This window comes from Marmota monax, unplaced genomic scaffold (genome assembly GCF_021218885.2).
Source record: "Marmota monax isolate L192 unplaced genomic scaffold, Marmota_monax_Labrador192_F-V1.1 WCK01_AAM20220418_F8-fsc00378, whole genome shotgun sequence".
Classification (NCBI taxonomy): Eukaryota; Metazoa; Chordata; class Mammalia; order Rodentia; family Sciuridae; genus Marmota; species Marmota monax.
The window spans coordinates 452178-466160 of NW_026693516.1; the positions used below are offsets into that span (position 1 = coordinate 452178).

Sequence of the window (13983 nt, forward strand, 5' to 3'; positions counted from 1 at the left end):
TAGTGTAGAGTTCAGCATTGAAATATGGATATCTGCTGTTCTTAGCAAATAAATCCCCTTTTACAGGAGGAAGACAGTCTGGTGCTGTTTTATACAACAGTTTTGGAATTATGGGTAAAGCTAATGCCACAGAAAGGGGTGGAGTGCTGACATCCAACAATTCTTCAGATTCTCCAACTGGCAGTGGCTATAATACTGATGTCTCCGATGATAATCTTCCATGTGACCGGACAAGCCCTTCCTCAGACTTAAATGGAAACTCTGTCTCAGATGAACAAGTTGGTGATTTTCTAACATAATAATGCTTTGGAAAAATAATATAGATAGCTATACTCTGAAATCAGAATTGTTAGTATGTATTTGCTTGTCTTCCCTGTTTTGGACTCGTGCTGTCTGCTCAGTGTGATAGCTCATTGGAGAGTGTACCAGGACTGTGGCACATTTCTGTCCATCTTAGTCTTACATAGCACCTTGTTTATGTTCTGTACTGAGTAAGCTGTGTGGTCTGTACTTTGGCAGTTGTCACTTTTTATTTTTATGTTTTGGGTGGTTAGCAGTTTTTAAGGAAATTACAAATATAATGGCTACACACTGAAGAAAATAGTTGGGAAGAACCTAGCGGTTCTTTCTCTATTATCGTGTATTGAAATGACAGTGCTTCAGGGCCCTCTCCGAGCTCCTGCTCTCCTTCCTGAAAGTCCTTGGATTCTGACTTTCCCTTCCGTGGGTTCCCTGTCTTGTCTTGGTCTGTTTCCTCATGGAGCTCTTTCTCCTAGTGTATGAGGTCCCCCAAGGGTCTGTTGTTGGCTCCTCTTTTTTTCTTGCTGTTGATCTACTCCCTGACTGGTTTCATAGGCCAGGCCCACAGTTTAGTGACACTCCTTTCACCAGCAATGCTTTTGGCACTAGCTTTTTACAGAACTGTGCCCAGTGGCTTTTTACACTCCTGCATTTAGATGTGCCATAGGTGCCAGAAGTGCCAATCAGTTTAAAAGCAAATTTGTTGCTAATTTGCCTGGACCTGTACATTATTAATTAATTAATTGTTTATTCCTATAAAACCCCTCCTTCCCTCCTTTTAAAATCTCAAGTTCTGTATCTTTATATACCCAATCTCTGGCTCTTTGTTTCTGGTCTAAAACCTATGAGATGAAATGTATTTTGAGACATTAGACTTCTATTTTTATTTGCACACTTTTTTGGGTGTTAGGGATTGAATCCAGGGTGTTGCACTTACAAGGCAGAAGTTGTACCACTGAGCTATCTACCAGCCATACATTTTTTAAAAAAATAAATTTTATATATTTATTTTATTTAATTTTTTATGAGAATTGAACCTAGTGCCTCACACATGCTACCATTGTGCTATGACCCCATCCCCATAGATTATTATTATTATTTTAAGAGATGGAGTCTCGCTGTGTTGTGTAGACTGGTTCCAACTGTCTGTACTCAGGCCATTCATTCTCGTATCTCAGCCTCCGAAGCAACTGCACTTTAGGTTTTTGTTTTTTTTTTAAAGAAAAATAAAAGCAACATGGAATATGTACTACATGTTACATAAACTCCTAATGTGATGTGAGACAGCACTTCATCTTTAAATATTTCTGCACAGCATTAATAAAAACATCAAGCCGGATAAATAGTGTCTCATCAGTTCAGATTTTATTGTCCCTTTGTAAATCAGGTTTTTGAAACTTTTTAGATTTCAGAATTGCTGATAAGAGATTGAACACTATGATTATTCTTTTTTTTTTTTTTAGAGAGAATTTTTTTTTAATATTTATTTTTTAGTTTTTGGCGGACACAACATCTTTGATTGTATGTGGTGCTAAGGATCGAACCCGGGCCGTACGCATGCCAGGCTAGCTTGCTACCGCTTGAGCCACATCCCCAGCCCCTGATTATTGATTCTTGATGTTATAATTACTTGTGACCCTTAGGATTCTAAGTTCTTTTTGTGGACATGCTTCATTTTCTTTTTTTTTTTTTTTTTAATGGGTACCAATGGTGCTTAACCACTGAGCCACATCCCCAGACCTTTATTTTATATTTTTACTTAGACACAGGGTCTCACTAAGTTACTAAGGGCCTGGCTAAGTTGCTGAAGCTGGCTTTGAACTTTTGATCCTCCTGTCTCATCCTCTCAACCTTGTAGGATTATAGGCATACACTACTGTGCCTAGTGTATGCGTCATTTTCTAATCATACTACCAAAACAAACCAAAACTTTTTTTTCTTAGCTAATAGTATTTAAAAGCAAATTACAGATCTGTAAATAGACATAACTGGTAGAAGACCCTTTTCTTTAATATTATGCAACTTACCTCCCTACATTCAGAAGAGTGATGATTGTCCATTTCAAAAATATCATTCATATTTCTCAGTATAGATTCGGATTATTAGCTACAAAATGGCTAAGAATTTTTTTTATTATTACAAAGTGGTATTTAAGTACATGCTACAGTAGTGTTTTGGGGGATACTTTATTTGCCAGTTTGAAATATTGTGTTAAAGTCAAGTGGAGAGTGGACTGATTGCAGAGACCTTAATTTTCTGAAGTATTCTTCAGCTTAATAGTCACATGGTTTCTGGCAAGTCTTACGTTAGCTGGCAAAAGTAGCGTTGAGCATCTATAAGCAAATACAACTGAATGAAGTGATCAATCGAAGCTCTTGAGTTCTTGTATTTCTGATTTACATTTTATAATGCAAGTGGTTTTTACAGTTGTTGCTCCTTGGAGCTTTCAAGTTTCCATAGATATTTCTCAGGTTGAGGTTGAGCAAGATTCACATTGTCTGTTTCATGTAAGAATGCTATCTGTAGAAAACCTAATTAGATGAAAAGGTTTCCACACTGAAACACCAGTAAACTTCTATGTTAGTATTTTTAAGGTATTAATTATACATTAACAAGTTTTGGCATTTTGTTTGGTATAGGATGAAGGTGTCGAATCTGATGATTTGAAGAAAGATCTGCCCCTGATGCCTCCACCTCCAGACTCGTGCAGCATGAAGCTGACCATTAAAGAGATCTGGTTTAGTTTTGCAGCTCCCACCAACGTGAGGTCTCTCACACACGCGTTTTCTAGGTACAGGTTTCAAGAGTCTGTGGTCTGTTGGTGTTTCTTCTGTTTTTCAGTTAGCATGTAACTCTGCTTCACCTATTTTTTGAATTGCTTTCCTGATGTAGCGAATTCAAAAAGTATTAGGGTTGCCCCTTTTTCCTCCTTTCTTCAGACTTTCTGTAGAATTATTCTCACCTTTTGCAACCCAGTTTTTTTCCTAGTGATTTAATTTTATTGTTGCTTGTCATCCTGACTTACACTTTTGATCCTCTTTTCACCTCTGACAAGTGAAAGTATTTTTCCTTTTTCTTTTTTTATTTATTTTTTAAGTGGATGCAATGTCTTTATTTATTTATTTATTTTTTGCAATGTCTTTATTTTACATTTATGTGGTGCTGAGGATCGAACTCAGTGCCTCAAGCATGCTAGGCCAGAATTCTACCACTGAGCCACAACCCCAGCCCTTTTCCTTTCCTTTCTGTTATCCATTTCATAATTCATCAGTGGTCAAAAGGAAGAAAAGTAATTTTGCTTGAATAAAATACACAGTTAGTTGTTATGGGAGGTTGTTTGAAATATAAATTTTAACAGTTACCTGTAACCTTGTATTGCTTTTAAAAGGCAGCTGAACCTCTTAAGCACTGCAACTCCAGCTGTTGGTGCCTGGCTTGTTCCCATTGATCAACTCAAGTCGTCCTTAAACAAATTAGAAACTGAGGGAACCCTGAGAATCTGTGCTGTCATGGGATGCATAATGACAGAAGCCCTAGAGGTAAGTCTACCCATACATCAGGTTATACATATGTCACTGAAAATAATGTCTTACTGTTAATCCTTGTTGGAAAATGTCAGATCTGAAGGTTCTAGTTACTAACTATCTCTTATTATAGAATCTTTCAAACATATCATTCTAAATCTGTGATTGCTTGATTTCAGAATAAAAGTGTACATTTTCCCCTAAGAAGCAAATACAACAGGCTTACGAAAGTTGCTCGCTTTCTCCAAGAAAATCCTTCCTGTTTGCTCTGCAATATCCTTCATCACTACCTACACCAGGCAAATTACTCCATCATCGATGATGCTACCATGGTGAGCTCCTGAAACCAAATGTTAGCTTTAAAGAGGCTGCCATTCTTGATGTAGACCACTGACCTACAACAGTGAGGTCAGTAAGTTTGAGATGCATGTGGAAAGTCCAAAGGAGAAATCTGGGGAGAAATAGATTAATGGTCAACATTGTGGTCAGATGGTCGATTTCAGGGAATTAACAACACAGCCATATTAGAAGAAGTTGTGGACGTGGATGAGATTGTTCCATGGGGTAAACTGAGTGAAAAGCTGGTTAAGGATGGAATCCCCCAAAATGCTGAAATTTAAAGGAATAATAAGAGGGTTGGAGAGAACTACACAAAATGTGGAGGAAGAAGAGGCAGGAGAAGCAGGAAAGCTGTGTCTTAAAAGCTATAGGAATAGAGATTTAAGCAAGAGAGTGATCACCAGAATCACCAGTATTATCAATGGCCAGGCAAGCCACTGGCCATGCAGGTCAAGAACCTCTACAAAGCAATGGATTTTTAATATGTGTAATATGAATTGTAATGCATTCTGCTGTCATATATAACAAATTAGAATAAAAAAATTAAAAGACAAGAAGACAAAAGATATTTAGACTGGCATAGCTCTTGTACTTCCTGACTGTGGAGGACTGAGAAGTCCCTAGTACACTTGCCTATCTAGTCATAGGTAGAGGAGCTGGACCAGAGAGAGGATGGCAACATCTCTTATGGATGGGTGCTTCACCAGGTAGCTTCCCCTGTGAGGGAGAATCACAGGATGGCCCTTGTCACTTGATTCTAAAAATGAAGAGGCAGGCTTGTGGACCTGGTATTCCTTAGAAGTAAGTGGGCCGAGTTAGTAAATGGCTCCCCTTAATCGAATTGGCTATTTCTCCTACCAAGAGGAATTACTGGAAAGAAGAGTAAAGAATTAGATAGTTGTTTTCTCTTTAGATTAAGGTGCTAGTAGGAAAATAGCCAAAAATTTCATTCACAATCATCACCCTGTGGGGTAAAGTGGCACCTCATGTCTAGTGTCTTCTTTCACCTGCTGCTGCTGTATTGTTTTATGACAGAAATATGCAGCACTGTATTTAAAGACTGGCATCTATTAGCTTTCTTTCTGTATAATGAAGTACCTGAGGTTGGGTGCTTAAGCAAGGAGATTTATTTAGCTTACGGTTCTGGAGGTTCAAGGACATCCCAAGTGTGTCTCTGGTGAGGACCCCTTAGTGGATTGCAAGATAGTGGAAGTGTGAGTGAGAGGGAGGGATCACATGGCAAGAAGCCAAAGATGGAAGGGGCCAGACTTAATTTTTTTAAACTACCCTGTCTTGAGAACTAAGAATCTCTCCAGAAATGCATTAATGTATCCAAAGAGCAATACCTCAGTGGTCTCCACCAGGCTCCACCTCTTATAGATCCCGTCACCTGTCTACACTGCCACTCTGGAAACCAAGCTTCCAATACAGGAACCCTGGAGGGGTTCTACAGTCAACTTGAAATCTTGGGTAACTTTGGACAAGTTGCTTAACATCTAAGTTTTAGTTTCTTCCCCTCTAAATGAAGCTTTCGATATTTAAATGAACAAATGTATACAAAGCACTTGAAGGGCAACTTCCTACTTTAGTTGACATTCACCCATGTCATTGTTACAGAGTGATGGTCTTCCTGCTTTGGTCACTTTAAAGAAAGGCTTGGTTGCACTGGCAAGGCAGTGGATGAAGTTTATTGTGGTGACACCAGCTTTTAAAGGAGTCAGCTTACACAGACCAGCTCAGCCCCTGAAACCTCATGCAACTGTGGACCATGAGCATGAAGACGGACTTGGGCTGGATAATGGGGGTGGTCTTCAGAGTGATACCAGTGCTGATGGAGCAGAGTTTGAGTTTGATGCAGGTAATTTTGTAAGCCTCAGCTGCATATTTTCTTACCCCTAGCAGGATATTTCTTACAGTCATCATTGTCTGATTTTATGCTCAGTCATGTGCATCTTCTATAAATAAAGCTAATATGCCACTTTACAAGGTATCCAGACCCTTTTGTTTTTCTGCTTTAGTTATCAATGAATTATTAATACAAGCATATCTTTTAGCCTGGTGGTACACACTTGGTAGCATAATACTCGTAATGATTTTAATGATTTGTGTCCCAGATTTGAAAATATCGTGGCCTTATTATAGAAGCATGGCTTTTTATTAATTCAAATACATGATGGTAATTTCAGAATCTTTTTGTGGACCTGATTTATATAAGTTAGTTTTATGAAATATAATAGCCTTCTCCTAATCTACCAGTGCAAAGACATCTTTGCATAACAAAATGTTATATGAGTGAAACCTGTAAATTTTCTTTTTAAAATAGTATTTGTTTATCTGGTTTTAAAGGTGCCTTTGTCTTATTCCCATAAGTAAGTTTGGAGGCCTACACTGAATCTACAGATCTGTTAATACAGTGCTGTTTCATTCTTTGCCCAAAGTTAATTTTTATTATTATTATGACATGTAACATCAATGAAAATTTATTACAAATGTTTTGAAAAAATATTAAAAGTCATGGGAAAGAAGAGTAGTCCTAAAATTTCACAACACTGATATGTTGTATTTTATCTAGCTACATTAAAAAATGTTTAGAAAGTGAATGTATTATAAGGAATAGGCTGGATTTTATTTATTTTCCAATATTTAAAGTATGCCCAAAGTTGAAAGAGTCCTGCAGTGAATATCCTTTCTCATTACTGACAGGTGTCTGTTAGTCCATGACAGTCTGTATTTTCTTGAGCAGGATTGAACTGGCATTTGCTATTTGTGTCATTTGCATGTCATATGTGAAAGATTGAATAACAGTTATTTCTTTCTTTTCTTTTTTTTTGCGACTGAGTGAGAGGATTGGGATTTGGGAATAAAGGAGAGAAAAGAGTAAATTTTACCAGATTCTACAATTAATTTGTCACATCATGAAAGTTGAGTGTGGTTATACAACCAGAACAATGAGGTTGATGTTCCAAGGAAGGGTGTGGTAATATCTGACTTGCCTCTTCCTTCACCCATTTCAGCCACAGTCAGTGAACACACAATGCTGCTAGAAGGAACAGCCCAGCGGCCACCTCCAGGTAGCTCTGGACCTGTAACGGGAGCTGAAATAATGAGAAAACTTTCCAAAACTCACACCCATAGTGACTCTGCATTAAAAATAAAGGTGTGTTATTGCTGTTGTTGGTTATTCAGACTTCAAGAGAAGACCTAAAATTTTGTTATTTCAAATTTAAATATTAGCTGTCCCCCCTAAATATTGAAATGATTCATTATGTTGAAATGAACTTGATTAGTAGCTTTTAGGATATATATATATATATATATATATATATATATATATCCTAAAAGAAATATATATATATATATTCCTTCCTTCCTTTCTATTCATTCATTCATTCATTCATTCATTCATTCATTTATTTGGTACTGGGGATTGGACCCAGGAGCACTTAACCACTGAGTCATATTCCCAGCCCTATTTATTTTGAAACTGGATCTTGCTAAATTACTTAGGGCCTTTCTAAGTTGTTCATGCAACTGCAATCCTCCTGCCTCAGCCTTCCGAGTGGTTGGGATTACAGGTGTGTGCTATCATGCCTGCCAGTATATATATTTCTTTGAAGACTGTATGGTCAGTAATTACTCTTGAATAAGATATGCTTTAACTTCAAGCCTTCATGCTCTCCTTTGACTTAATTAAATACAGTGTTCAATAAAGTTCAGTGTTGAAAATGTCATTGGTCTTGTAACATCAGTTTTAACAAGAAGCCCTTTAGGCAGTGAATGATCAGTATATGGTTTGGATTAGGGTTTTTATGACTTTGGCTGTGTGGCTTTGCTTTGAGAAGTTCTGAGGATGCTTAATAAGAGACAGCATGTAGCCAAATGGCTCGACATGCCCTGGTAACAACTGTGTTGGCTTGAATCCTGTTCTGTGCCTGATAAGCTCTTCATTGCATCCTGTGTCGGTTCCTCTTCTGCCCGATGGGTTCAGTGCTAACTCCTCTGAGAAGTAACTGAATTAAGACTTCAAAAGTGCCTAGAAGAGGATTGCCACTTAATAAGCTTGTGTTGTAGTAGGTCATTTTTTCTGCTCATTTGCTTTTCTGAATGCTGAAATCAATGGTTAATAATTTTGCTTTCTTTATTTAAAAGTCTACCTACATTTAGGGGACTGGGGTAGTATCTCAGTGGAAGAGCACTTGTCTAGCACATGTGAGGCACTGGGTTCGATCCCCAGCACTGTATAAGAATAAATAAATAAAATAAAGTTTAAAAAAAAGTCTACTTACTTCCATACACAGAATCCATAAAAGAAATAATTGATAGCCAACATTAAAATATAAAATTTCTATACAGAAAAAAAATGTAAACAAAATAGACACACGGCAAGATACTTTTTTCCAAAAATATAAAGAATTTGTCCTAATCACTAAGTAAAAGGCCAAACACCGAAAAGAAAAAAAAAAAAAATTGTTAAGGACATAAACAGGCAGGTCACAGAAAATGTATGTGCACATGTGAAAATATATTCTCTTATAAATAAATATAAATTAAAATGAGATTTCCATTTTTCCCCTATCATATTGGAAGACTAAAACTTTTGATAGTGTACATTTTAGGTGAAGATGTAAGAAAACGGACTCATGGTGTCAGAGTGTCAGATTAAAAGTGCAGTGTGAAGAATTTGGGGAAAGAAGTCAGGGATTACAACTGACTATTCCCTTGTAGGTGATATTAGTAAATTTTCTTCTTTTGTGAGCTAGAAATTATTTCCAGCTTTAGAGAATGTGGGGATTAAATAAAATAATGCACAAAACATGCATTATTTTATTAGCATGTGTTTCATATGTTGTAAGTGCTCGTCTCTGCCTGCATGGACACTCTTCCTCCCCTTTTCTCCATGTAAAATGTACAGCCCTTTCTGCTTTCCCCAGAGGGTTAGGACTTCACAGGGTTTCACAGCACTGAGCCTTTGCCTCCACCTCCTCTGCTCCTGTGAGAAGGTTCCTTCCAGGTAGGAGGAGTCTGTGATGACTTCAAATAAGAAGCTGTGGGAAGGTGGTGAAAGTAGATAGCTTTCCATTCATAAAGTTTCTGTGAGTTCCTAGACTTTGCTTTTGATGGTATCTATCTTGTTACAGATCATTTTCAGTGAATATATTTTTTAGTTAGTTTTTGTGTAAGGGTGACTGTCCCTGGGTATTACTTTGCTGGTTCAGTAAATGAACAATGATGGAAGGAATTATATTAGGCCACTTTTTTCTTCTGGCCATAGGGATTTCTCCACCAACACCTTACCCCTAACTTTCGGAAGCTCTGTTGCCCTGTCTCCTGCTCCCCAGGTCTTAACTAGCATTTGATTTCCCACCATCCGTTCGACAGGCTGTGCTGTGGACTTTGAGTTGCTTCCTTTAGGAGGGAATTAATGATACATGGTTAAAATAAGGCAATATGCTTCACTATAATATCAACAATAAAAGTGGCCCTGTGTAATGTACTGTGGAACATTATTATTACTGCAGAACATTATTGTTATAGAACCTGCTCACAGGTATCTCCCATTTATCCTGTCCTGGTGGACACAGTCATTTTGGCATCAGTGTGCAGAACTGCTAGCAGTAATGGCAGAGGTCATGGTGGTTATAGTTCTCTGTAGTCATTTTTATATGCATGGGAAAGAATGCTTTGTTGCTCCTTCTAGGGCATTCATCCATATCATTCTCTGAGCTACACCAGCGGAGACACTGCCACGGATTCCCCAGTGCATGTTGGACGCACAGGGATGCCAGTAAAGGAGAGTCCGAGGAAGGAGAGCCTGCTCAGCTACCTGACCGGCAGCTTCCCCAGCTTGCACAACCTTCTGGAAGGCACCCCTCAGAGAAGCAGTGCAGCTGTGAAAAGTAGCTCCCTGACAAGAACAGGTGCCTCCCCTAGATGTGGCCATTACAACTTTACTTTTTATGGGGGAATTTTTAAACACCTTTCTTAAAATATAATACTTTGGTCACATAACTAATCTTTCATATAAATATTACACTTTATTTTTGAGAAAATACAAGACAATTGTGTTGTTCCTAAGTTTGGTTGGTTTATATTTTTAAATTGTAGTGCCATCTAAAGTCAACATGGGCATGTGATATGGGTTTTGGCCTGACCAACCAACGTAGAATCTACCCTGTTAAAGTAAAACTAAGCTGTTTATTAGTGCCTTAGTATCAAAATGCCAACATCATGCAGTGAGAGTTTGAAAACATCTGGAAAGGAGGGCATTTTAACCTTTGTGAAAATAATTATGTGAATCATACTTTCTGTCTCTATGTGCATAAGTAATTCTGTGCTCAGTAAGACCTTAATTTTAGGAAATTCAGTGGCCACCGACATGCTGTCTGAGCATCCCTTGCTGTCTGAGCCATCGTCTGTGAGTTTCTATAACTGGATGTCAAACGCTGTGGGTAACCGAGGTGGTGCAGTGCAAGAATCTCCTGTCACAAAATCTGGACACAACAGTCTTCCAACAGGTATTGGATTATCATATTATTTGGTCTAAGTGGCATACCTACTTATAGCAAAATCCTGTTTGTCAGAGGACAAAAAGTGTCAGAAATTTAAGTACCATTTGGTTGAAATTACCCCTTTTATAAATGCATTTGATAACAGAGTTAGCAGAAAGGATGGTGAACAGTCACAGTTGCCCTGTGTGCTTGTAGAAAGGCAGCTACATCAGATTCGAGTTGTATAGAATTTGAAGAGTTTAATATTTCCATTTAGTGTGGCTGTGTTGCTTTTTCAAAACAGAAAATGAAAAGAACGCAAAGTCTAGCCTTATATACCTACAATGTGGAAAATATTTTTGGATTACCCAGATCCCTCTGAGACACAATCATGCAGTGAGAGTTTGAAAACATCTGGAAAGGAAGACAATTTTAACCTTTGTGAAAATAATTATATGAATCATACTTTCTCTCCCTAAGTGCATAAGGGATCCAGATCCCTTTGAGACACAACTATTATTCCTACCATCTTTGTAGTTAATAAATGTTTAGTGAAGTCTAAAGGAGTACTAGAAGAGTAAAGTAAGGTTCCTTTTCTCAAGGAGAGAGACAAAGGAGGGCCATTTATTTTAGAGAATATGTGTATGTAGGAAGAAGACTGGCAGGCCATTACCCAAGGAAGTAATGGTAGCTATATCCAGAAATACACGAAGACCTACCTTTCCTTTTCTGTTTTTCCAAGTTTACTTAATGTATTATTTTCTCATATATAACATATACATATATATGTATACTCTGTGTGTGTGTGTGTGTGTGTGTGTGTAAAGAATAGCAAAGTAGTCTTTGATGCTGCTTAAGGAAGGCAGGTACCAACTATTTGAATTCCAGGTAGATCTTCAAACACACCATATGAAAGAATGAAAACTGGTTGATGTGTACGACTTATTCAGCCCTTTTTCTGGCTGGCATGAACCTCCTTTAATCTGGAGCTAAACTTGGTTCTGACTGAATGCGGGTTCTTAGCACTGGCCCTTGACTGAAGAAGGTGAAAGAGAGCTTGATGCTTCTATCTGGTGCTAGTTGCACACCATCCAGAGAGAATATAGTTTAAATTTCAAGAGAACCAGGAAAGAACGCTTCCCCTCTGTCATGAGAGCTTTGCCTGCAGGTTAAATGATAAAGAGTATTCAGAGGAAAGAAAGCATGCTATGTTATCTCCTTCTGCCCCAGGGACCCTAACTGTTGCCTCGCTGTACTTGATTTGGCAGCCTGCTACTGCTTTAAAATTCTACATTTTGGACTGATAGGCCCTACTATTGTATAAGGATGACTGTTATTTTCTGAAAATTTAATTTTCATTAATAAATCAATCATGTATGTAAAATAACCTGAAAGTACTAATGTTTTTTACTTAAATGGTTTGATAATGTCACTACAGTACTTTCAAAGAATCTACCTTGTTGTGCCCTTTTATGTTTTTATTCACAATAATTTACATTTTATTACTGAAATTTTATTCTGTTAGGTGTTGCACCCAATCTTCCTACAATACCCTCAGCCTCGGATTTCAACACTGTCTTGTCTAGTGACCAGAATACATTGGATGGGACACATTCTCAGCATAGCACTAGTCAGGATGATGTGGCAGGTGTAGAAGAAGCTAACCAAGGGTTTCCTGCTGTTCAGCTAGCTGATGCACAGGTGAGCCAGTCTGTTTTCTGTAATTATAATGATTCCTCCTTTGGCAATACTTAGCCACTGAAACCGTAAAGCATTGGGTACGTTGGAGTTCTAGTGAGAATTTGTATGCTCTCCCTGTTTGCTAAAAGCCTTCATGCAAATAGGAGGAGCTTTAAAACAGTACATGGATTAATTGTAAATGCATTGAAGTATCTATAGTTGACCATTAGAGAAGAGAGCCTCATAGTAACATTTTTTGTTATTTTTAACAAATTGGCTGAATGACATCACTAGAAAGTTTAGTCATTCCTATGGTCTAGTACAGTGTTAAGAGTAAGTTCACTTTACAGAGAGAACAGTTGGGAGGTAGTGATCTTAGAACAGAGAAATAAAGTATACATTTAGAAATGTATTCATGTAGAAAGATAGTAGTAGCCATGTGTTAAATGGTTGAATTAGAGTAACTAGAATTGAAAGGTGAGTTATTGAAATAGTTCACAACAGAGGTAATGAGACCCTGAGCTTCAATGGTTCTGGGTTTGAAAAGGTAAAGGAGAAATATTATGGAGATCTCCTTTAATCCATTAAAGTCCCATTTCCCAGTTTTGTGAATTTTTCAATGAAATTGACACAGGTGCATTAAGATAGGTTAGAAATTATAATGTAGAACTTACATATTATTAATATCCATGACATCATTAATGAATATCATCACTAATCATTTAGTTATTACTTCCCTCAAAAGAGTAGAAAAAACCATAAATATCCAAAGTCACCATAAGTAGTATATGTGGGCTCAGTTGAAGTTTTTATAGGTGTGCCATAAATGGGACAGTAGATTAAATGGGGAGCATGAGGAGGAAAATCCTTTGGAACGTGCTTTTTAGTTGGACCAGAAGGCAGCAGGAGGTTGGGGCAAGAGCGCTGAGTACTGAGAATCCTCATTTTGTCATGAGAAGGCTGGAACACATTCACATACCTAAACAGCCAGGGGCAAGGAAGAGCTGGGGGTGTAGCAGACGTGCAAACGAGGTGTGGGGACCTGGAGCCAGCCGCAGAGACAGAAGGGACCCTCCACTCAGGGTCTGGGGCAGGCAGTGAGGGCGGTGCGCAGCCCAGGAGATGCTGCCACTGCTCTCCTCAGCCTCCTCCTGACTCCCACGGAACATTCTTGCTCACTGTTTTTCCTGAAGCTCAAAAACCCCGTCTAAGGGACAGGTGCCATTTATTCATGAGAACCAGGTCCACACTTTCATTTATCTGAGGTTGTCCCAGTGACAATATTATTTCCTCCTCAAAATTCAAACCATCCTCCTAGCCATCTTTATCACCAGTTTATTCTCACAGCTTGATCCTCCGTACTCACTAGGGGCTTTGGTTTCTGACTGAATTTGGTATGCACATTATTAACCTCAATGTTTCTCTCACAAAAGGAGGTCATTTATGTTTCGTTTCTGTCAGCCATTTAAAAATTTTCACGACATTTACTTCTCTATAATATGAGTAGATTTTAGGGACTTGCTAATTTTCTTCTTTAGAAAAGGGAGAGTAGGAAAAGGGTTTTTTGTTTGTTTGTTTTGTTGTGTGCAATAGATTCATTGTAGTAATAGTGTCCAGTATGTGGTTTTAGAGATACTGTTACATACACGATT

The 13983-nt window shown here is 38.0% G+C and overlaps 1 protein-coding gene across 12 annotated transcripts in view; it reads left to right on the forward strand.

Annotated features, from left to right (window-relative positions):
• Nucleotides 1-13983, forward strand: part of Bltp1 (bridge-like lipid transfer protein family member 1) — a 209922-nt gene that overhangs the window by 107812 nt on the left and 88127 nt on the right. For all 12 annotated transcript variants that reach the window (XM_058583669.1, XM_058583667.1, XM_058583668.1 and 9 more), the window contains 9 exons: nt 67-278; nt 2940-3091; nt 3689-3839; nt 4004-4156; nt 5781-6021; nt 7178-7320; nt 9862-10081; nt 10520-10678; nt 12177-12352. In XM_058583669.1, coding sequence (XP_058439652.1) covers nt 67-278; nt 2940-3091; nt 3689-3839; nt 4004-4156; nt 5781-6021; nt 7178-7320; nt 9862-10081; nt 10520-10678; nt 12177-12352 — 1607 coding nt within the window. The remainder of the gene's footprint in view (nt 1-66; nt 279-2939; nt 3092-3688; nt 3840-4003; nt 4157-5780; nt 6022-7177; nt 7321-9861; nt 10082-10519; nt 10679-12176; nt 12353-13983) is intronic.